The 24,660-nt window shown below is 39.9% G+C and overlaps 1 protein-coding gene across 8 annotated transcripts in view; it reads right to left on the bottom strand.

The window, feature by feature from the left end:
* The window catches only part of LOC118401970 (suppression of tumorigenicity 18 protein-like), a 64,276-nt gene extending 45,616 nt beyond the window's left edge, over positions 1-18,660 (bottom strand). For 4 of the 8 annotated variants that reach the window (XM_035799701.2, XM_035799702.2, XM_035799703.2 and 1 more), the window contains exon 1: positions 571-758. In XM_035799701.2, coding sequence (XP_035655594.1) covers positions 571-730 — 160 coding nt within the window. In that variant the 5' untranslated portion in view covers positions 731-758. Of the gene's footprint in view, positions 1-566; positions 767-16,084; positions 16,242-16,683; positions 17,130-17,674; positions 17,761-18,129 lie in introns of those variants that run through there. The other 4 variants (XM_035799704.2, XM_035799705.2, XR_008077376.1 and 1 more) reach the window with 4 other exon arrangements.
* Between the last annotated feature and the right edge of the window lie 6,000 nt (positions 18,661-24,660).

The raw sequence follows: 24,660 nt of genomic DNA, 5'->3' as shown, positions 1-24,660 counted from the left end.
CACAATACTAACGTGTTCTTCTAAGACCTTAGCTTATACTCTACCTGAATTAAACATACAGCATTTGTATCGACAGCATTTAACGCTATCTGGATGATCCAAATATAGGTTGTGCTTCTTAAAACCCCATTTGAGCAATATTAATGTCCTCTCTAGCGGTCTGAGACCCTTGTAGAAGCTGCACTTTTACTAAGAGCACTGATCCACATCATGGCAACAATCCTGTATTTAGCAGACAGATACTTTCTTGAAGTATGACATTTATAAATATAACAATTTATATTATTTCTGTATTCATATTGTACAATTATAGCAAACGTTTTAACACATTAGTAGTTACTGTCCTATAGCAATAAACATGTGCATTCACTTTTAAATATATATATATATATATATTCATATGACCTTTTTATGAAGTCATATGACAGCATTAAACATCAAGAGGATAAAATGCTTGTCTTTCACATGCACTCACACTCAGCGCTTGATGTCAATGACAAAACAAAAAAAACACCATAACCACTATACATTATTATTATTATTATAAAATTACTTTTGACACAAACCTACTTCTATGATCCAGAAAGTTTGATTTCCCCCCAGTCGCTTGATGGCCGAGCTGGTGCAGTGTCTTTGAAAGGTAGTCCCCAGGAATATGACATACTATGCCTTTGACAGCCTGGAGATAAGCACCTGCGTTCGGGTCCCTTTTTACGTCACACCTCCCCATTCACAGTCCTTCAATATGATGCACATTTGCACATCAACAGCAGACAACCCCCTCCTCATTCTACTCCCACATCCGCAAAACACACAAACAGGGAGGCAGATGCATGCGTTAGCCCTCTACACACACACATGCTTGATATAAGTATATATATATATATATTGTTTTTCTTACCCCTTACATTCTGATTCAAAAACTTTCACTTGCTTTGTCATAGGACTGACTGGGGCATACGCCCTCCCAAGCTTCCCATATCACTCATCATGCAAATGAGCAGGAATGTCAGTCCTCGGCAGCAGATGGCCAGGGATGATAACAATGGCTCAACAGACGAGTTTCAATGTCTGCGACTTTATCGCTACGGCAACAACAACCAAAGTATATGTCATGAAAGCCTTGTCGGTTAATTGGAATTTTTTTCCCCTTCTGTATCTTAGTACCTGTCTGTCTTATTTTATTACCCTCTCTCCTATTTGAATGAATGAAAACCCATTTTGTCCTAGATCTTTTCTGTTACCAGAGAGGACTAGCTATCATTAAAAGCCAGGGACCTGGAAATGATTTTTGGTGACTAAGGAAGGAAGGCTAGCTGCTGCACAGCAGTTATTTAAGTAATTAGGTGTAATTCCTCCCTGTAGGCCATGTTAGCCTCCTGAGTTAGCTCAGGCATTAGACAAGCCTGGATAGAGAAAATGGGGAATAAAGGGAGAGAAGACAGGGGCCTTCGAGACATCACAAACGCAGCTCCTACAAAAGCCCCCCAGCCCCAGCGCTAGTGATGTCATGCGCATCCTGCTGACTCCTGTTAATACAAGCCCCCGTAGCAGAGAGTAAACATTGGAAGCGTTTAGCAAACAGGGCCAGATTACAATGACAAAGGCAAGCCACACTTCTGGGTGGAGCCTGGGGCGGGAGGAGAGGTGAGGGGCGGGGGAGTGGAGAGTGGGTGTATGGGGGTAGGGGGCCGCGGTTTAGCATTTAAAATAAGGGATACCCATAAGGGGGCCTCTTAGAGATGCAAGCATCTCCTTCCCCAGCTGATGACAGAGGCCACCCAAAACACGCTTATGTCTAGGTTGTGTCATCCCGGTCTCTGGGGTGAGACATGTGAACACAGTGTGTAATAATAATAATCATAATAATAATGCTTTTTGATATCTACGCAATTTGGATAAGCAAGGCTGGGGACTTGAGGATGGCTGAGGCATATCATTACTTAAGGTTTGGCAGTTGATCATCACCTTGGTTAATGCCTAATTTAACGTTTAATTTTGTAACTGTCTTTCAAGAGCCATTTCATGGTACATACTGAAAAGCGGGACATCAAGAGTACATACTTGTTCTGCTTGATCTTTCTTATGCACCATTCGTGCGTGTTGGTGGTTTAGAAAATATGAAAGCATAGAGCCATCACTTTCAACATCATATAATAATAAAAACATGTTTTCTTTCTTAGCTGATGCAGACAATCATAGTGAAAGAACATCTTAAGCGCTTGTCCAAGAAAGTACTGATTACGTCATGTCCTGAACTATTGTAAGACAGCAATCCTAACTAAATGAAAAACATTACAGAGGACAGTGTAGTAAGCCCAGCAAGCTCAGTTATTCACAAATTCAGTGAAAGTAAAATGCAAAAATATGCGTTGTCCCTGATTAATCTACAAAAAGGTTTATTCCAAAGCCTACAACATGACCCATGAACCAGCATATAGTGTTTTTCAAAACTATTTCATCAACAGGAAAACTGAGGGGAGATAGCAGAGGAATGAAAAGAGGAGTGGGTTGGATGAAATTACATGTCAGACAAGGGTTCACATTTAAAAAGTCCTGCTCATGTTTGTAGAAAGTGTTTGATTGCATTTAGAAAAGTATTACAACGGGTCACATCTGTGTCTAAAAGCTTTTTGCATTCTGCTGCAAATTATGTAAGCAAAGAAGTGAAATGTCAAAGCACCCCATTGTTTTTGAGCACGATACGGGCTGTGTGTAAAGCCTACACAAATATAATGTTTTCCGGAATTCTTCTAATGTACTGTAAGAACAATAAATTATCTTTATGAAGTCAACCAATGATGCTTTAAAACAATCTCAATTCAAATCTAGGCAACCCAAAGCTGGTTCTAGTTCTAGGTTTCCATGTAATACAACAGAGTAGGTATGAATATTCATTCAGTCATTAATCTAAAATGTTGAAATCATTATATACTAAAATAAAGTGAGGTTAATTTAAGATAAAATGCTTCAGAATTGTGCTCAAATAATAGGAATAGTGTGAAACCCCATTTACTCATGTCTGCCATTGTGCAACCACTTGATGCCTTGTTCATCTCAGAAATAGTCACATGAAATTATTGGAATTAAAAAATGGTTTATCAATTTGCATATGCAAATAAAGAGCAACAGAGCATACAGTGCCTTCTGAAAGTATTCACACCCCTTGACTTTTTTCATATTTTGTGTTCCAGCCTGAATTTAAAATGGGTTCAATTTAGATGTTGTGTCACTGGCCTACATACAATACCCCATAATGTCAAAGTGGAATTGTATTTTTTGAAATTTGTACAACTTAATAAAAAATGAAAGCTGAAATGTATTCAGTCAATAGGTTTTCACCCACGTTGTTATGGCAAGCCTAAAAAAGTTCAGGAGTGAAAATAATCTGAACAAGTCATAAATTGCATGGACTAATGAATGACTACCTCATCTCAGTACCCCACACATACAGATAATTATATAAAGGTCCCTCAGTCAAGCTGTGAATTTCAAACTTGCTTAGTTAAATAAAAGGTTAAAAATATATTTTAAAAAACACAGATTCAACCACAAAGACAAGGAGGTTTTCCAAAGCCTCAAAGAAAGGCACCTATTGGTAGATGAAAACATTTAAAAAATAAAGCAGACATTGAATATTCTTTTGAGCATGGTGGAGTTATTAATTACACTTTGGATGGTGTATCAATACACCCAGTCACTACAAAGACACAGGCGTCCTTCCTAACTTAGTTGCCGGAGAAGAAGGAAACAGTTCAAGGATTTCACCATGGGGCCAATGGTGACTTTAAAACAGTTACAGAGTTTAATGGCTGTGATAGGAGAAAACTGAGAACGGATCAACAACATTGTTGTTATTCCACAACACTAACCTAAATGACAGATTGAAAAGAAGGAAGCCTGTACAGAATATAAATATTCCAAAACATCCATCCTGTTTGCAATAAGGCACTAAAGTAAAACTGGAAAACAATGTGGCAAAGAAAGTAAGTTTACGTCCTGAACACAAAGCGTTATGAGTGTGGCAAATCCAACAACACATCACTGAGTATGACTCCTCATATTTCAAGCATGGTGGTGGCTGCATCATTTTATGGAAATGTTTGTCATCGGCAAAGACTAGGGAGTTTTTTTAGGCTAAAAAGAAATGGAATAGAGCTAAGCAAAATCCTAGAGGAAAACTTGGTTCTGTCCACTTTCCTAGATGGCTTAGTTACAATTTGGACTTAAATTGTCTTGAAAATCTATGGCAAGACTTGAAAATGGCTATCTAGCATTGATAAACAACCAACTTGACAGAGCTTAAAGAATACCTTTTTGTACAATCCAGGTGTGCAAAGCTCCTAGAAGACTTACCCAGAAAGACTCACAGCAGTAATCGCTGCCAAAAGTGATGCTAACATGTATCGACTCAAAAGTGTGAATACTTATGTAAATGAGATATTTCTGCATTTAATTTTCAATAAATTTGCTAAAAACATGTTTTCACTTTGTCATTATGGATTATTGTTTGTCAATGGGAGAGAAAGGAAATCAACAAAACGTGGAATAAATCAAGGGGTATGAATACTTCTGAAGGCACTGTGTGCATGTTGATGATATAGCTCCAGGATGTGTAACTATCCTTATGTTGATGACATAGCTCCAGGATGTGTAACTATCCTTATGTTGATGATATAGCTCCAGGATGTGTAACTATCCTTATGTTGATGATATAGCTCCAGGAGATGTAACTATCCTTATGTTGATGATATAGCTCCAGGAGATGTAACTATCCTTATGTTGATGATATAGCTCCAGGATGTGTAACTATCCTTATGTTGATGATATAGCTCCAGGATGTGTAACTATCCTTATGTTGATGATATAGCTCCAGGAGATGTAACTATCCTTATGTTGATGATATAGCTCCAGGAGATGTAACTATCCTTATGTTGATGATATAGCTCCAGGAGATGTAACTATCCTTATGTTGATGATATAGCTCGAGGAGATGTAACTATCCTTATGTTGATGATATAGCTCCAGGAGATGTAACTATCCTTATGTTGATGATATAGCTCCAGGAGATGTAACTATCCTTATGTTGATGATATAGCTCCAGGATGTGTAACTATCCTTATGTTGATGATATAGCTCCAGGAGATGTAACTATCCTTATGTTGATGATATAGCTCCAGGATGTGTAACTATCCTTATGTTGATGATATAGCTCCAGGAGATGTAACTATCCTTATGTTGATGATATAGCTCCAGGATGTGTAACTATCCTTATGTTGATGATATAGCTCCAGGAGATGTAACTATCCTTATGTTGATGATATAGCTCCAGGATGTGTAACTATCCTTATGTTGATGTCAACAGGCAGGGAAAGTGTCTTTGAAAAGACAGCACATTTTCCATGGGGATCATTATCTTCACTGCATGTAACTAAATCACAGTTAAAGAAACAATTAGTACTACCCTACATTCCCCTTGGGGATAACTAGGGTATAACGGTGGGCGACCTTTAAAGACACACCCCCAATGCTTAATGACAACCTCGCGATTCTAGGACTTGAGGTACTGCAGTGATTAAAAAGCTACATAACACCGTTGGGTGATCTGCTGCTGTAGTAGTGAAGAAGTCAGATTGCAGACAAAAGTTTAACTGTTCTTTCATGCTTTACCATGGCATACACAATCTCTGGGAAAAGTTGTATGCTCAACAGTTCTGAATATCGTAGTATGCTAGGTGATATTAAAAGGGACTAGTTGTTCATCTTTTAGTGAAATGTAGCAAAGATGGAGACTTGATCTCATGGTCTAGGTCAACACCAAGACTGCATGGACCAGGGTTTCAGTGCCCAAGGTGTATGGATCGGTGTCTTTGGATCCAATACTTCTGGTCTGGGCTAATGTTTGGACAACATGGTCTTCGTAGTCACTCAACTTGTGGTCAATACCTCCTCTTGCCAGAGTTATGTGGCCAAGAAGGAATGATTTAACGCACAAGTGCCAGGGTGCCTTGCTTCCCTTATGTATGAGCTGGTAGGCAATGCAATGGCTTATGTTTAGGAAAAAGATGCCTGACTTCTTACAATTGTCTTGGCCTGGATCTCATTTTCAACATTTAAACTGGTCTTGACCTTGTCACAGTTTTGAAACACTAGGTCTAGTTCTGGGTCTAAGTGTTGGGTCTTGGGGACTGGTTTTCAACTGGGTCTACTCTAGCAGTCTCAGATATTGACTCGTTGCAACAGACCGACATAACCCCCGACCCATCCACAAAGTGGCTCCCCTGGGATGGCCAGGCAAAATAATGACCACAAACAATGGCAACAGGTGAGTCTGTGGCTTCTGTAATGATCATGCTGATGAGCAGTAGATTGTCTTGATAATAATAATAATGAATAATAAGTAGCATTCAGCAACACATTCTGTAGCTCACAGATTTGTCTCGATTTTATAACCAATGATCTTTAGCAGAAACTCTGCAGAGTTGGATTGCTTGTACTTGTGCTTAAAGGTCAGTATTATCAATGCCAGAATCATAAGTCTTAAATCACTAGACATAAGAGTCTGGCACAATGTTCCACCTCAATACCTTTTGTGTTGACAAATCAACACACGACCCTTATCAGTAGCGAAGTGGTCCATGTTAAAAACAGCTTTTTACAGCAGTTTGTAAGATGACTATTCAAAGACACTTGAAAATACAAAAATACTTTCATTAATGTGGTTTACAATATTTTGATTGCGCCCAATAAAATAAGCTTGCTGACATGAATCAGAATGCAAATGCCCTTTTGAGCAAAACAAAGAAATTGATTATGAAGTAAGTTTCTTCAGCACAAGTAGCTTGGTTTGAGTGATTAATGGGCTTGGCCATTGATTTCCTTTTGTTTAGATCTTTGTTAACTTTCTGGAGACAGAATTATAATTTGTTTCCAAACAATGAACGCAATCCAGCTGGAGCAAATTAAATCTCCCAACAGGCTCTTCCCAGTTATTTTACATATTTTCAACTTGATAGATATTACAAGGCACTTCCATATAAATGTGTTGCTGTTTTATGTTTTTATTAATTTCATTCTTGATTAAATCTTGTTTTCTACAAAATATTACAAGGACTTTGAGATTGGGAAGGGTTTTTGTTTATAGAAGTCTGGAAGATTGTCAATGACATGTAAGGTTCACCCATTGTGCCAATAGTTAAATCTTCATATGCTCAGTACAAAAGCTGTATATCACATGGGAGAACATTTTTGATAAGTTACAGTGCCTTGCGAAAGTATTCGGCCCCCTTGAACTTTGCGACCTTTTGCCACATTTCAGGCTTCAAACATAAAGATATAAAACTGTATTTTTTTGTGAAGAATCAACAACAAGTGGGACACAATCATGAAGTGGAACGACATTTTTGGATATTTCAAACTTTTTTAACAAATCAAAAACTGAAAAATTGGGCGTGCAAAATGATTCAGCCCCCTTAAGTTAATACTTTGTAGCGCCACCTTTTGCTGCGATTACAGCTGTAAGTCGCTTGGGGTATGTCTCTATCAGTTTTGCACATCGAAGACTTTCGCAAGGCACTGTATCTACCTAGCACATATTTGAGACTTCTGTACAGCCATTGTCTAGTTTTCTGAATAATATCACAGAAGGTATTTGATACATTCTGAGATTTCTCGATACAATGTACTATCGATATTTGCAAGTCAAATGTTACTGTTCTTCATAAATGGTCTTTTGCACTTAGAAAACTTCTACAGATCCAGACATTTATAGTTCCTGATTTCTCGCATCATCTCTCCAAGATAGTGATAATACGATTTCTGTGTTTTTCGCTGTTGAGAAACAAACTGGATTATGAACAGATCACTACATAAACAGCTTTCTAAAAGGAGGCAGCTATTTTAAAAGAGGCTGAAGAAATGCAAAGAGGGATTTAAATTTTAATTTGAATTTATTCCAGCAAGTGAAAGGTTCTTTTGAGAGGGGATTTCAGCAAAGATGATGGCATTTAAAAGAAACAAGCACCTAAACCTCCAGTGGAAAAGTATTTTTGCTTCGTTCTAGTGCAAGGCCTTGCTATAGTCACATCCCAAAAATAAGTAATAGTATTAATTCAAATGCAAATAAGTGGGATGCGTGGAGATATTTCAACTGTACTGTAAATTGAGTGATTAAAGAAAGATCTCGCCACACCTTGGTTTTCTAGTCTCTGTAAAATACTAGGTGTACAGTACACATGTGGGCCATGTACTGTATGCATTGTACAGTATACTTACTATACAGTATATTGTTTTTATGCATGATTGCAAAAAACAATGTGTCCATAGGAAGGGCTTAAAGGAGAACACCATATCAGCACATGTGTTTGCAAAAGAGGGCAACAGTATTAATAACTTGTCTCATACTAGTTCCTTTAATGTAAAGTATTGTATGTGTTACTATAAGAGATTGCTTCCATGGATGGTTGCCCAAGGGCATCTCACTCAGCAGGTCTCTAGTTTAACATGGTGCATTTTGGGGACAGACGTTTACAGTCAATTCATGTCCAATGATAAACCACAGAAGAGACAATCAGTCATGTATATTATATAGTGATACTTGTCTTATGGCTGAACTGCATGTTGGTTCTGTAACATCCCTGGCAACATACATTTTGAGCTGACCACTAAACTCATACAGAGGAAACCTATGCCACACAAGCAGACAAAGACTTACATCACTTTGTTTTACAGTTAATACGATCAGGGGGCAGTGTTTGTGCATTTGCTATCTTCGGAAAATGCCAGCAAAGGCGCTAAGTAAACCCATTTTACAAGACTCCCTCACAAGGACACAGTGCCAGTATCGGGATACAATTTCACACAGCAACCATGGCTCAGTCACATAACCTAAGCCAACAAGCTCTCACAGTCTCACTGCAGAATTAGATGTTCATCCACATTTCTCCAAAGACCAAATTTCAAAGTTGCTCCAAATAGAACATTTGGAAGTGTTTTGGACACCTTACTCTGTATCGTTCCATTTTGTCAAACGTCAAATTTTGAAGCTGCTGCTCAGTATTGTTCAATTTCTCCAAAAGTTTTGAATTTAAAAACGCCCACACGAATAGAAATGCACATTTTTGAGCTGAAAGACCATGGCCAGAGCTTACCCATAGTACCATTTGATATCCAAAGTGCTGGAGCCAAAACAGCAAGACATGTGTGTCACTGTCCCAATACTTTTGGAGCTCACTGTATTTGAAGTGCCAAATTCGAATGTGTGACTTCGAATGTTTTCGTGACTCTTACATGCTGACCACAACGCCCGCGTTGCATGCGCAAGCTTTGCAAAATAAATGTACACACACGTTATTCAATCATTGCACCCACACATCTGTGCAGCCAGGCAATAAAATAGAACTTGGTTCTAAACTCAGCAAAAAAAGAAACAGCCCTTTTTCAGGACCCTGTCTTTCAAAGAATTTGTACAAATCCAAATAACTTCACAGATCTTCATTGTAATGGGTTTAAACACTGTTTCCCATGCTTGTTCAATGAACCATAAACAATTAATGAACATGCACCTGTGGAACGGTCGTTATGAAACTAACAGCTTACAGGCGGTAGGCAATTAAGGTCACAGTTATGAAAACTTAGGACACTAAAGAGACCTTTCTACTGACTTGAAAAACACCAAAAGAAAGATGCCCAGGGTCCCTGCTCATCTGTGTGAACGTGCCTTAGGCATGCTGCAAGGAGGCATGAGGATTGCAGAGGTGGCTAGGGCAATAAATTGCAATGTCCGTACCGTGAGACGCCTAAGACAGCGCTACAGGGAGACAGGACGGACAGCTGATCGTCCTCGCAGTGGCAGAGCACGTGTAACAACACCTGCACAGGATCGGTATATCTGAACATCACACCTGCGGGACAGGTACAGGATGGCAACAACAACTGCCTGAGTTACACCAGGAACGCACAATCCCTCCATCAGTGCTCAGACTGTCCGCAATAGGCTGAGAGAGGCTGGACTGAGGGCTTGTAGGCCTGTTGTAAGGCAGGTCCTCACCAGACATCACCGGCAACAAATTCGCCTATGGGCACAAACTCACCGTTGCTGGACCAGACAGGACTGGCAAAAAGTGCTCATCACTGACGAGTCGCGGTTTTGTCTCACCAGGGGTGATGGTCAGATTCGGGTTTCTCGCCAAAGGAATGAGCGTTACACCGAGGCCTGTAATCTGGAGCGGGATTGGAGGTGGAGGGTCCGTCATGGTCTGGGGCGGTGTGTCACATTATCATTGGACTGAGCTTGTTGTCATCCTCCCTCAAGTGGTACCCTTCCTGCAGGCTCATCCTGTCATGACCCTCCAGCATGACAATGCCACCAGCCATACTACTCGTTCTGTGAGTGATGTCCTGCAAGACAGGAATGTCAGTGTTCTGCCATGGCCAGCCAAGAGCCTGGATCTCAATCTCATTGAGCACGTCTGGGACCTGTTGGACCGGAGGGCGAGGGCTAGGACCATTCCTCCCAGAAATGTCTGGGAACTTGCAGGCACCTTGGAGGAAGAGCGGTGTAACATCTCAAAGCAAGAACTGGCAAATCTGGTGCAGTCCATGATGACATGCACTGCAGTACTTAAAGCAGCTGGTGGCCAGATACCGACTGTTACTTTTGATTTTGACCCCCCACCTGTTCAGGGACACATAATTACATTTCTGTTAGTCACATGTCTGTGGAACTTGTAAAGTTTGTCTCACTTGTTGAATCTTATGTTCATACAAATATTTACACGTCAAGTTTTTTGAAAAGAACCGCAGTTGACAGTGAGAGGACGTTACTTTTTTTGCTGAGTTTATTTTTTAAGCTGGATGTGCTGCAAGTCCCGCCTCTCCCATCTCCTCATTGGTTTGTAGGAGCATATACCCACGTGGTTGATTGAAAGATGAACTGAGGTCGACACTCCAGTCCAGTTGGTGGTGGTAATGCACCTTAAGTTGGTTGCAAACCGCCATATAAAGTCCAAAGAAGAAGAGGCCTGAAGGAGGAGAGATTACGAGAAAGCTGCATGTCCTGATCGCATCTGGTGTGGGTTGACAAAAATCAACATGCGCGAGTGGTGTTGTCAGCATGTTACGTGTATTTTCCTATGAGATGTGCACTTCCTTTTCAGCCTACGTTTCATTTCAGGGCTGGATTTATGTCAAATGTTACAACCACCAGCATGGCATGTTAATTAAATCAGAAACACCTGCTGCAAAGTTCTTCCTAATCATGAGTCGTCTGAGAGCCAAATAGCTTTTCTCTGTAGCCTACACTTGGGTTTCCATTCAACAAAACAGTCAAAGTCGAAATTGGCTATAGCGTACAAATTTATGAGAACTAAAATGAGCTTTTACTTCTTAATTTAATGTTAGGCTAAGGTTAGCAGTGTGGTTAAAGTTAGGGTACATGTAAGAGATTTAAAATGCAATTTTAAGAAGAGAAAAAGTAGAAATAGATGGGGTTTGTGACTTTGTGGCTGTGTTAACTTGTGACGACCCAACCCTGCCTTTCCATTAAGATAGAGGGTGCAAACGAATGTTCTTGCAGCTCCCCATTTTTAACCAGCAAATAATCATAATCCTTTAGATAATTTGTTAAGATTTTCAAATTGTATAGCTAGTCTGCATAAAATAAAATAAATGGATGACCATTTTATATTTATAAATCTTTGCTAAATCTAGCTTGTTATCTTGTAGTGTCTGCATCGCCATTGTTTGGCTGGAAGCAGGTTGAGCATGTAGTGGGCATTTTAGTATAGCTGTAGCAGTCAACAGGCTATAGGAGATTCATTCATTCATTCATGTTTTAACCTATTTTTCTGGAATTTGTCTTTCTTTCAGTATAAACCTGCTCTCCGCCACCAATATAAGGAGATGATTGAGGGTGAACAAGCAACACTTTAGGTATTTTGCCTTCAACCCACTGGGATTGAACACGCAGCATTCTGACCCAGAGTCATGGGATTACTGACACCCATCCTCCAGCCATCTACACCACCCAAGCCTACTTGACCGTAATAGCTCTCACCGTTTCCCCTACTGACAGTTTTGAAGGCATTTCCCGACATAAGGAAATGGATAGACGTCCAATTTCGACTTAATCTTGAATGATCTCCCTGACCTAAACAGGCACCAAAGTATTGCGCTTTCTCCATTTCCCTCATGTTTTATTTGTATCAGCAGACAAATGGCTGATTTCAGGTTTCAACAAGAAAGAGAGAGAAATCTAAACTAATTACTGCCGACCTTAGAGATTAGGGTACATATTGTAGGCTACATAGTTACGGCTCTGTGAGTTTGTGGGAATGGGAGACACCGCCAGTGTGTACCTGGCATTCTGCATTATAGCCTGACAACAATCCTCCTTTATAATTACACTGAGCACACAGTAATTCAGGGTTGGAGCTGGGTTAGGAACACATCATGTCATTTGTGGTGGTTGGTTATACAGAAAATATGCTAGAGGTGCAGATGTTAATGCTGCCTTTGATGCTATTAATAGTTCACTCTAGAAGGTATGGAAATGTTTCTAGTACAGAGGAACCATATATCCCTTTCCAGAAACTGAATTTGAAAGAGACATATGCACATGTTTTTACTATGATGAAAGCTTATGATATCTTTTAAAGTTAGCTATTTACTGTAAGGTTGGAATTATGTGAGAGTAACAAGGTGGAGTATTGGTAAAGTGGACAGAATTGTGGGTCCATCGACCTAGATGGAATGAATGATCTTATTCGTATAATCCACATACTTCTCTGTTCATACTGTCCACATAGTGGTGCGTGTGAACAGAATGTGGAGCCTATCTCCCTCAACGTGATCAAGACAAAGGAGATGATTGTGAACTACAGGAAAAAGAGGACCGAGCACGCCCCCCATTCTCATCGACAGGGCTGCAGTGGAGCAGGCTGAGAGCTTCAATTTTCTTGGTGTCTACATCACCAACAAACTAACATGGTCCAAGCACACCAAGACAGTCGTGAAGAGGGCACGACAAAAACCTATTCCTTCTCAGGAGACTGAAAAGATTTGGCATGGGTCCTCAGATCCTCAAAAGGTTCTACAGCTGCACCATCGAGAGGATCCTGACTGGTTGCATCACTGCCTGGTATGGCAACTGCTCGGCCTCCGACCGCAAGGCACTACAGAGGGTAGTGTGAACGGCCCAGCACATCACTGGGGCAAAGCTTCCTGCCATCCAGGACCTCTATACCAGGCAGTGTCAGAGGAAGGCCCTAAAAATTGTCAGACTCCATCCACCGTAGTCATAGACTGTTCTCTCTGCTTCCGCATGGCAAACAGTAGCGGAGCGCCAAATGTAGATCTAAAAGGCTTCTAAACAACTTCTACCCGCATCGCTGTTGTTATCATCTATGCATAGTCACTTTAACTCTACCTCCACATACATACTACCTCAACTAACCGGTGCCCCCGTACATTGACTCTGTACCGGCACCCCCCTGTATATATTGTTATTTTATTTTTTACTGCTGCTCTTTAATTACTTGTTACTTTTATCCATATTTTTTTGAAACTGCACTGTTGGTTAGGGGCTCGTAAGTAAGCATTTCACTGTAAGGTCTACACCTGTGCATGTGACTAATACAATTTGATTTGACCTACCCTTTGCAAATATTTGGTGCCAACAGTGTATGCTGATAAGCCAAATACATGCGACTGTAATTGTGGACAAAATAGAGTTACATCAATTAAGGATGGAAAGTCAGACCCTACAGTACCAATAAAAAGGCCTGTTAATCTTTATGTAACACTGGACTGCCATCCTGCACACTAATTCAATTTCAATGCATATCATGAATTATTACATTGAATGTAAACGAGTTATCAAAATGCTTCTGTATGTTTTACGTTTTTCAAGTTTCAAGATGCATTCTTTATTAGTTGTATGTGCAGGATAGACATGGTATACACTATCCAACAAAAAGCTTACTTGCAGTAAGTTATAATAAAATATCAAAATACGAACATAAAGTAAATGGCTAAGAAGAATAGAATATGCATTTTTGCGTAAGTATAATACAGGAAGGCACCATTTATATAAACAAAAATAGAAATGCAACATGTAAAGTGTTGGTCCCATGTTTCATGAGCTGAACTAAAAGATCCCAGAAATGTTCCATGTGCACAAAAATGTTATTTCTTTCAAATGTTTGTTTACATTCCTGTTAGTGACCATTGCTCCTATGCCAACATAATCCATCCACCTGACAGGTGGAGCATATAGAAGCTGATTAAACAGCATGATCATTACACAGGTGCACCTTGTGCTGGTGGCAATAAAAGGCTACTCTAAAATGTGCAGTTTTGTCATACAACAATGCCACAGATGTCTCAGGTTGAGGGAGCGAGCAATTGCCATGCTGACTGCAGGAATGTCCACCAAAGCTGTTGCCAGAGACTTGAATGTTTATTTCTCTACCATAAGCCGCTTACAACATTGTTTTAGAGAATTTAGCGGTACGTCCAACGGGCCTCAAAACTGCAGACGCACGCGTAACCACGCCAGCCCAAGTCCTCCACATCCGGCTTCTTCACATGCGGGATGGTCTGAGACGAGCCATCCGGACAGCTGATGAAACTGTGGGTTTGCATGACCGAAAAATGTCTGAACAAACTGTCAGAAACTGTCTCAGGGTGCTCGTCGTACTCATCCGGGTACTGACCTGACTGCAGTTCAGTCTTAACCAACTTCAGTTGACAAATGCCTACCTTCGATGGCCACTGGCACGCTGGAGAAGTGTGCTCTTCATGGATGAATCCCAATTTCAACTGTTCCGGGCAAATGGCAGACAGCGTGTATGGCATTGTGTGGGCAAGCAGTTTGCTGATGTCAACGTTGTGAACAGAGAGCCCCATGGTAGGGTTATGGTATGGGCAGGCATAAGCCACAGACAACAAACACAATTGCATTTTATCAATGGTAATTTGAATACAAAGAGATACCGTGACGAGATCCAGAGGCCCATTGTTGTGCCATTCATCTGCTGCCATCACCTCATGTTTTAGCATGATAATGCACGGCCCCATGTCACAAGGATCTGTACACAATTACTGGAAGCTGAAAATGTCCAAGTTCTTCCATGGCCTGCATATTCATCAGACATGTCACCGATTGAGCATGTTTGGGATGCTCTGGATCGACGTGTACGACAGCGTTCCGGTTCCCGCCAATATCCAGAAACGTAACACAGCCATTGAAGAGGAGTGAGATAACATTCCACAGGCCACAATCAACATCCTGATCAACTCTACGCGAAGGAGATGTGTCGCACTGCATGAGGCAAATGGAGGTCACACCAGATACTGACTGGTTTTCTGATCCACAGCGCCACTTCCTTTTAAGATATCTGTGACCAACAGATACATATCTCTATTTCCAGTCATATGAAATACATACATTAGGGTCAAATGAATACATTTCAATTGACTGATTTCCTTATATGAACTGCAACTCTTTGAAAAATCTTTGAAATCATTGCATGTTGAGTTTATATTTGTAAGTGTAGTACAATATTTAGTGGGGATAAACGTAAATTAAAAGTAAAGTTTTTGCCACATAGAGAAGTCAGATTGGAGGTACATTAGCATGTGAAAAGAATAAACAGGAGCATTCACAGTTACACACTCCACCTGGCTGCTCACCAATGTCCTTGTCAGAAGTCCACCCACTGCACTGGCTTACACTGAAAGACCTCCTGGGGACTGCGGTGACCATTCACTGGGTTCTCTCTCAGTCCCATGCACCTGTGACTGTTTTTGTGTTAGCTATTTTTTGCTTTGTCTTTTTCCTGGCAGCGTGGTATCATTGGAGACACACTTTCCCTCAAAAGGAATTCTCCTGCCCAACAATGTGGTTTGTTTGTTTGTTTGTTCACTGGCTGGAAAGAGCAGGCTAGCTGGAGAGTCAAATGAAAAACAATGTTGCTAGTAATAATTAAAATGGCTACAAGAAAAATGAGCCGAGAGACATAGGCCTATGACTATTTGAAATAAGGTAGAGGCACTTTTCCTCCATCGGCTGTTGGTTCCATACCTTTTCGCAGGGACTCACAGGTGCATCTGGAAAGGTTCTCCTTGCTCTCCTCGGACGACTCATCCGGCTTCTCCATGGTCCTGGACCTTTGAGAGCTGCTTTTCCATATTCCAAAGGACTTTGCCACAATCGCTTTGTCTGCTCCTTTCATTGTTTCCTGTAAAACACATTTACAGCATGACTTCCCAGGTTTATCCCTCTTGTGAGTTATGTGCCCCCTTTTCTGGCTCTCAATAAACCTGTGCTCATCTTTCCCCATGCCCAAAGTAAGAGAGAATTAGGGCATTGTGTGCATATGCATTCTCTTAAGCTTTCCAGAAAATGGCCTGATTGCCGTGGCACATTTTGTTTTAGAGCACTTGAACATTGTTTCTTTGCTTGACATTTTGCATCTATGTATGCAGAGCATCATTGCCTGAATAAAACTGCTATAAAACAATACTTCAAAAAGTAAACAGTAGATATGCAAAAACTGCACATGATTTCAAATTTAATCCAACTTAAGAGGAAATTTTAAAAAGCACATTATGCCCTAATTGAGTGCTGTACAGTCCACAAATACTATTACAAGGCCGATCAGGATTAGCGGTGGAACGTACCTAGTTATCTATCCCTGGGTGCCAAGACAGCTAGCAGTGGGCAACTCAATTTCAAAAGCTGGCAAATCCAGTTGTCTCTTAAATACAGAAAGTACTTAAATCCAGAGCGAACACAAGAAAAAGACAGATAAAGGGTGCTCTGCATATCACGGCAAAAGCTTGTGCACTTTTCAGAATCACTGGCTAGGTTAAACAAATATGCTAAGTAGAGATCAAACCAATCCTTTGATCTGCAGCCTAGTTTCCAGAGGAATGGTTTGGCTGTTGTTGTAAATAACTTGTAGAAATCTGTACAATTTGCCTTCAGGTAATATCAAAAGTGTCAGGGATTCATAGGCAAATACCTTGTTAGAAAATAGATCAGATAAAAAAAAATTAAAAGCATATAAATATTTTAACTACTTAGCTTATACTCACTGTACCATCATTTGTATGCATTATATTCTGAGGGTTATATGAAGATTGTAGGCTACTGTACACTACTGTAGTAGATATATTTGAGAAGTGGCTGACTACGGAATTAGAATCTAGTTCTATCTAGTATTGGGGAGGTAAACAAATCTCTCCTACCTCCAGCATCCCAGTCCAGTCAAACACAGTGTCAAACATTGTTTCCAAACTTGAAACAAGAGAGGCTGGAAGAATTAGAATGCAGATAGCTATGCAACTTGCTGACTAACTTTGCCCCTCTGTTTTGATCGAGCACACAAAGAAAAACGCTGTCCATTCAAAGCAGACAGCATAACTCTTTTCAGAGAAGGGGGACCATGAACAAACAAGGCCATGTCCTGAGCTGTGACCAGCCATTAGCCACTCTCCCTCCCTTCAGCAGAGCATAGCCCGGTGAGGGCCACTGGGTCTGGGTCTGGGACCGGCTGACACCACACTCAACAGGCCAACAGTGCAACTTCTGTTGCAAAAAATCTTCCCTCCCTCCCAATTTGAACAGACAGTGAGCTTTTCAGTTTAGCAGCTGGCTTTAACACTTTACCTCTGCTCCTCATTCTTCTTTTTGGGGACACAGCCATGTTTGTCCTGTAGTCTCTCTATGAGTTGTGGTGGTCACTTGGAAAATAGCTGTAACAAATAAAGAAACAGGATGGATAAATTTTATCAACAGTTTGATTTCAGTAGCTACCTCTGGTGGTGTTCAGAAGTAGTATAGTTAGCTTTGTAAAGTTGTAGCTCATGTCACAAAAAAACATTGAAGACTACAAATTAACAAGTTATATTTTCACTTCTTATAGTTAAGCTTCACAAATTGTGGACTTCAACCACACACGTTTGTCATTTTTAACGTATTTCCTTAACGTTATATAGCTATTAACTCGCTTGCAAACTGGTGTAAAGTGCCCTTTTCATAGCATATTTTCTAAGCTAGCACACCAACCAACATGCTTATTGTAAGTTGTTCATGAAATCTTTTACTTCTGATCAATAAATTACCTTTGATGTCACTCCCCTATGTGTTGCGAAGGTATGCTGTGTCAAAGATGGTGGATCTCTAGTTCAGTGGTTACCAACCTGTGGTCCTTGTGGGTACTGCAGCAGGTCCGCAAAAAGTGTTGATAAAACATTATTATTATTTTTTGAATAATGACAGCTGCGACTATTAATCGTAGTATAAGCTATTTTAAAATAGTTTTCACAATGCAAACTGTTTAGAATAATAACAATAATACGTTCACTGCTAAAATTGACGTCCACGATATTTTATGTAAAAAAATATATATCCAGATCCAGGACTCCGCAAATAGTGGTTCTTTTGGCGGAGATTTGGTGGTCCCTGGAACGGTTGGGAAAGGTTGTAAACCAGTTAAACTTTGGGACGGCAGGTAGCTTAGTGGTTAGAGCGTTGGGCCAGCAGGTTGCTGGATCGAATCCCCGAGCTGACAAGATAAAAAAAAAAGTAAACTGTCATTCTGTCCCGGCCCCTGTACAAGGCACGTAACCCACTGTTCCCCGGTAGGACATCATTGTAAATAAGAATTTGTTCTTAACTGACTTGCCTAGTTACATTTTTTCTTTACACATGCCAAGTCGATTTCTGATGGTCTCCGCCTACTGTGACTGTTTGGAGGGAACTTCCTCTGACCTGTGCCACCTCCTAAAACACCCCACAATGCTTATAGCTCATACTGTTAAAGTATGAGGTTATGGAATTTAAGAGGCATAACTGTATGTGGATGTAGAGGTCTTCAGCCACTGGAAAGACACGTGTTACTTCATAGTCAGTGTTAAAACTGAACTAAAAAGCCTAGAACTTCTGTTGACATCATTTTTAGAGTCTACAATACATCTTCTATTGACATCATATTTAGTCTACAATACATATTTTATTGACATCATATTTAGAATCTACAATACATCTTCTATTGACATCATATTGAGAGTCTACAATACATCTTCTATTGACATCATATTTAGTCTACAGTACATATTCTATTGACATCATATTTAGAGTCTACAATACATCTTCTGTAGACATTTAGAGTCTACAATACATCTTCTATTGACATCATATTTAGAGTCTACAATACATCTTCTGCAGACATATTTAGAGTCTACAATACATCTTCTGTAGACATATTTAGAGTCTACAATACATCTTCTATTGACATCATATTTAGTCTACAGTACATATTCTATTGACATCATATTTAGAGTCTACAATACATCTTCTGTAGACATTTAGAGTCTACAATACATCTTCTATTGACATCATATTTAGAGTCTACAATACATCTTCTGCAGACATATTTAGAGTCTACAATACATCTTCTGTAGACATATTTAGAGTCTACAATACATCTTCTATTGACATCATATTTAGAGTCTACAATACATCTTCTATTGACATTATATTTAGTCTACAATACATCTTCTGTAGACATATTTAGAGTCTACAATACATCTTCAATTGACATTAACATGTGAGTCTACAATACATCTTCTGTAGACATATTTAGAGTCTACAATACATATTCTGTAGACATATTTAGAGTCTACAATACATCTTCTGTAGACATCTCACAGTCGATGACTGGTGGGCTACATCTTGATTCTGAACCCTAGAAAAAGCTGGAACTGAATCACATCCCTCTGTATCAACTTGTGAGATGGCAGTGGCTGTTGTGACGTGAGTGTGGTGTGAGGCACATATGCATTATAGAAGGAAATGGTGAAGTGACAGCTAGATTCTGGGTGTGATACAGTACATGTTGGAATGACTAACTAATAAGGGATGCATCAGGCTGTTAGCCTTTAAAAAAAAACATCTATGTGTTATACTTTATCTTGTCAATCAGATGCCTGGAGGGAGAGGTGACTGATAACTTGAATTAATCATTAAACATTATTGCACATGTTAATTAATTAATGGTAATTAATGCCTCTTAATAACATATCATGACGAGGGCAATATTCAAATGATCAAACTGATGTTTTGTCTGTCTGGCTTGCTACATGTCTGATTAATTACTGTCATAATGAGCTATAATGGGTAATGTGTTTTATGGGCATGGGAAAGCTAATCACTAATGTCATTGTGGGAATCAATGGGATACTTCTATAGCTGTAGATGTGACGTGACATAGTGCCCTTGATTAACCTACTTACTTAATCTAGAACGTAGAGTGCATATCTTCCATAATTTCATACAAAAGCATTCTAAGCCGTTTGACAAATCCCAAATCTCCCCCCTAGATGAAAACGCAAATGAGGAGAGAGGAGGGAAAGAAACATCTCTCCATCTCTCTGACGACGAGAACAGAAACAGCAAGAAGTTCTAACAAGGAAAAGCCTGCCAGGTGGCGAACTGGCTGCACCAACAGAACGCACAATCTGTCTGGCTTCTCCTTCCAAACCACTGACAGCTGCCATCACCAGCCTCGCACACTCGCACTCAGTGGCTCCTCAGCCTCTCTGCCCATCCCTCTTTAGTGGTAATCCTGCTAACCCCAGAGACAGGGTCACCTGGGCCCCATAGATGGCCGTCTGGGGCCCTGCTGGCCCCCTGGATACCTGCCTGTGGATGGGTGTGGGGCCCAATGCTGGGGCCATGGCTCAAGGAGGACCACGTTATTATATATACAAAGCAAAAAGATGCCTCTGACCTGCAAACATAGCTTCTTCTCTAAAATGAAACATCTACAGACCCAATGAGATGCATGATTTAGAAATTATTTTTGGTTGAATCTTTGATTTAATGTAATTTCACCTTGAAAACTGAATCCACAAGTAACATAAATGTTGCTATTTCATTGTCCATTTTGTACAAATGATATAACCCCCCCCCCCAAACCTAGCCTTACAGAGCACACAGGCAGTTTCCTTTTTTTTACAGTTTTCCAGAACGCTAGCATTGCAACTGGGGCTAAAAATAAAACCTTGGCAAAGTTATTATGATTCCTTATTGGTCCCATAGTTTGATTTCACATTTAGCATTTTGCATTCCCCTCTGCGTAAACAGTTCATTCTTCTCCTCCTGCGGTACAATGAAACTTGAGTGACTTTGGCAGCCGATTTTGGATCGGTGCTCCTGAATCCACCAGTGTATGTTATCAGCAGGTAAACAAGCTTTCGAACAATGCCATGATGGGACTGCAAGCAACATGAAGAGACTCGTCTCAAAAGCTATACAACCCATCAAAGCTGGTGTCATTTCCTCAACACTGCCACTGCAGCTGGAAAATGCATGGCTGTTAGTTACAGTTTAAATCACTGTCTATTTTCAGACACTCCAAAACTATTTGTATTGATTTAATTTACTTGTCAGTTACTAAGCAGCCAGATTACCCCAATAACACAACAGATTTGTAATGTTTACTGGCTTCTTTGCGGTTTTGTTTCGGAGGAGGAAATGGAAAAAAGTGTCATGCACACTAATCAATAGGATTTACAGTGTTGTGGTATTCAAATAATTATTCTCATTTGCAAATGGAATAGTTCACTCTATATTTGAGAGGATTACATACAATTCTGAACTGAATGTGAAAATTACTTGAGAAGCACTTCAAATGCAATTATTTATAATTTTGAATACTTTCTGTTGCACTTAAGAAAAAAATCTTGTTAACCACACGTTAGAATGTTACTTACCAAACTTTGCCTCATATGTGCCTTTAGGGCACAGCATAGCTACTCAACTACAAACCTACGCACTCTCTCTTGCTAGTGAGTGCAGGAGCCCCAAAGCCTCAGGCTTTCTATGGTGAATTATCTCTACGGTAGTGATTACCTACAAAGCTATGTCATCAGATGTAGATTTACACTAACAACACAGAAAATGTTTGAATAAAAAAATATCCATATTTATGTGAATGTGTTACTAATAGTGACATTGTGTGTGTGTGTGTGTGTAGGGGGGGTTCATGTGGTGGGTAGAACATATCAGATCCAGATATTGCTGCTTACTCCCTCATATTTCTCACTCGTTTCATCAGGAATTAAATCTGGGTTTGTGCCTGTAGTCGAATGAAAGAAGGGAAGAAGGGACAATAAAGGAGAAGATAGGAGCCATGTCTGTTTGATCATCATTCTGTTTCGGTGAAGTTCTCTGCTTGGTCTCTACAGTCTCTGACAGCAGATGTATAACCTAATCTCTTTCCCTAACCCCATTCTTATAGCATGAATAGGGGGAAATTTGATGGCATTAAGTCAATTCACTCCTTGGTTTGATATTTCAGCATTCTTGATGCCACTGGGTGTTCTTCAACAGACTCTTTTCATTTTGATTTCCCAAAAATAAGATTGTTATAATGCATTCCCATTCATTTATCCACCATTTTAAGTGCATATTTACTCCGTGAACAATACTTGTTTATTTGCTGCCCCGCTATCTAATGTATAGTGTCAAAGATGCGGAAAAATCTAATGCAACGTATGTATGATCTTGAATGAGATGAGTAACAAAGGATAGAATCTAACACTAAATATGACATTCTTTGTGTGTCCTGTCTTCACTTAATCTTTTTGATATGTCACTATAACTCTCTACAACATTAAGTGTTTCTATAGCATGATGACAGGTGAATAAATGCCTGGAGGAAAGAATCCTTTGACTATGCCATTTCAAGGCAGGGGTGGTTGGTTATCCCTTGCCTCTTACAGTTTGGAGTATCTTTGATGATTATTGTCGTTTCATACATGAGCTGAGAGTCAAGATCGTTCTTGTTGCACTGATGGTAATTCATGAGATCAATTCAATATGACAAGCTACTACTATTTTTTGCATAGCTAACATTCTGGTTATTATGCATGTAGCTTTCCAATCTCTAATATCACGTTTTAAAATGTTTTCTTGGATGTTTCTGGAAAAACAGGTTGCACATTACTGCAGATGGTTTTACAAATAACACAACCCTTATTGTATAGTTCCTTGTATGGTTCTATAAATAACTTAAAGTTCCTGCATTGCAGTCATTTTCTTTTCCTTTTCATTCCTACTCCTGCGGCCGACAAATACTGTATTAGACAGCCACTGTCTTCAGATGCTCCTCCACACACAGAGAACAACCTGTCTATTTAGACAGACAACACTTTCTTCCCTGCTAGCCATTTTTAGCTCCTTATTCACCTTGCACAACTACTTGAGATGTTGAATATTTTGTATGGTATAGCTCTAATCTGATGCATTTGGAGCAGCACAAGGCCTATATGGTTTTCCAGGAATAAAATAAAAAACACCTTTTCATGAATTTGATGATATAATCAAGCCCATTCAAAGGGTTAGGGGACAGGACCCTTAAGCATGACATCATCACTTGCCCATCGAATTGACAAGTCTATGTGGTGTGATAGTAAATATAGCTAGTGTTGAGAGACGCTTGAGGGAGCTAGCAGTCTTAAACTAATACTGGTGGAATCAATGGAAGTAGTTTGAGCACAATCCTAAGCCATTGACTGTTAACATGGCAATGCTAAAATCCCATTTAGCCTGATAAGTGACTCCAAGCAGCTCCAAGCTCAGAGGGGGGTTGTAAACATTTACACTAAGAGCCTGTCCAGTGCACATGGTTGGTGGGTGCCAGGCCACCTCGGTATCATCGAATACTGTGTTGTGTCGCATATTTTCTCATTCAGGCCCGTCCCGAAAAAAATTGTAGGAATCACACCATTCATTTATGAAGAAGCTGTCCAAATGTGACAACAGGCTTATGCTAAATGGAGAAAATAGAGCTAAACATTGTTAAAACACCCCTAGACCCACACGGTTATTGAGCGCTTGCTCTGCAGAGAGCTGCGATGCTCCCTGCTGTGATCTGGGAAAGTGATGTTGGTGCGCTTCCTCCTCCATGAGGGCCGCACCGTTCTTGGGTCCTGATTTGAAGCCTTTTTGAAGTCTGTTTCCTGCCATAGCATGCCAACACTACTGCCACGTTAGCTAATGCCTTCCACAAAAGCAGAAATTCTAAATCAAATAAGAATGTATTTTCTTTATAGCTTGTGGGAACTTACACGGATTTCCAAACCAATGATTTCTGAAACAACTGCTATTATCAAAACGTTACACATTTTCTTTGTCTATTTGTCATTTTTCAATTGGTTATACTGGTGGGGGAAAACACCATGCCATTCAAATAAATCCATAGCAATAAAGAGCCTTTTTCTTTGGTCTCTTATCAATGATTTTGTTGTTGTACAATGAAAATATTCAAATTAAATGTCCTTAGATAGTGAGCATTAATATTGGCCTACTATATTTCCTGAAGAGCCAACAAACCAGGTTTTAAAACAGGCAAGTTGTCACTGAGTGTAATGAATGTGTTGCTCATTCTTTCATGACAGAAGTAGCATTTTCCTTCCTATGTCCTTATGAGAATTCCAAAGGCAGGATCAGCTCAGTGACATGATTTCTATAAATGAGTTTCCACTGCAATCCTCATGTGCAGGTCATTAGAGGTATATTCGATATATGATATTCTTTCTAATGTTGCACTTTGAGATGTTGCTCATCATGGAAATGTTATATATAGC

This window comes from Oncorhynchus keta, chromosome 23 (genome assembly GCF_023373465.1).
Source record: "Oncorhynchus keta strain PuntledgeMale-10-30-2019 chromosome 23, Oket_V2, whole genome shotgun sequence".
Lineage (NCBI taxonomy): Eukaryota > Metazoa > Chordata > Actinopteri > Salmoniformes > Salmonidae > Oncorhynchus > Oncorhynchus keta.
The sequence above is the reverse complement of the archived record's forward strand: the minus strand, read 5'-3'. Positions and strand labels throughout refer to the sequence as shown.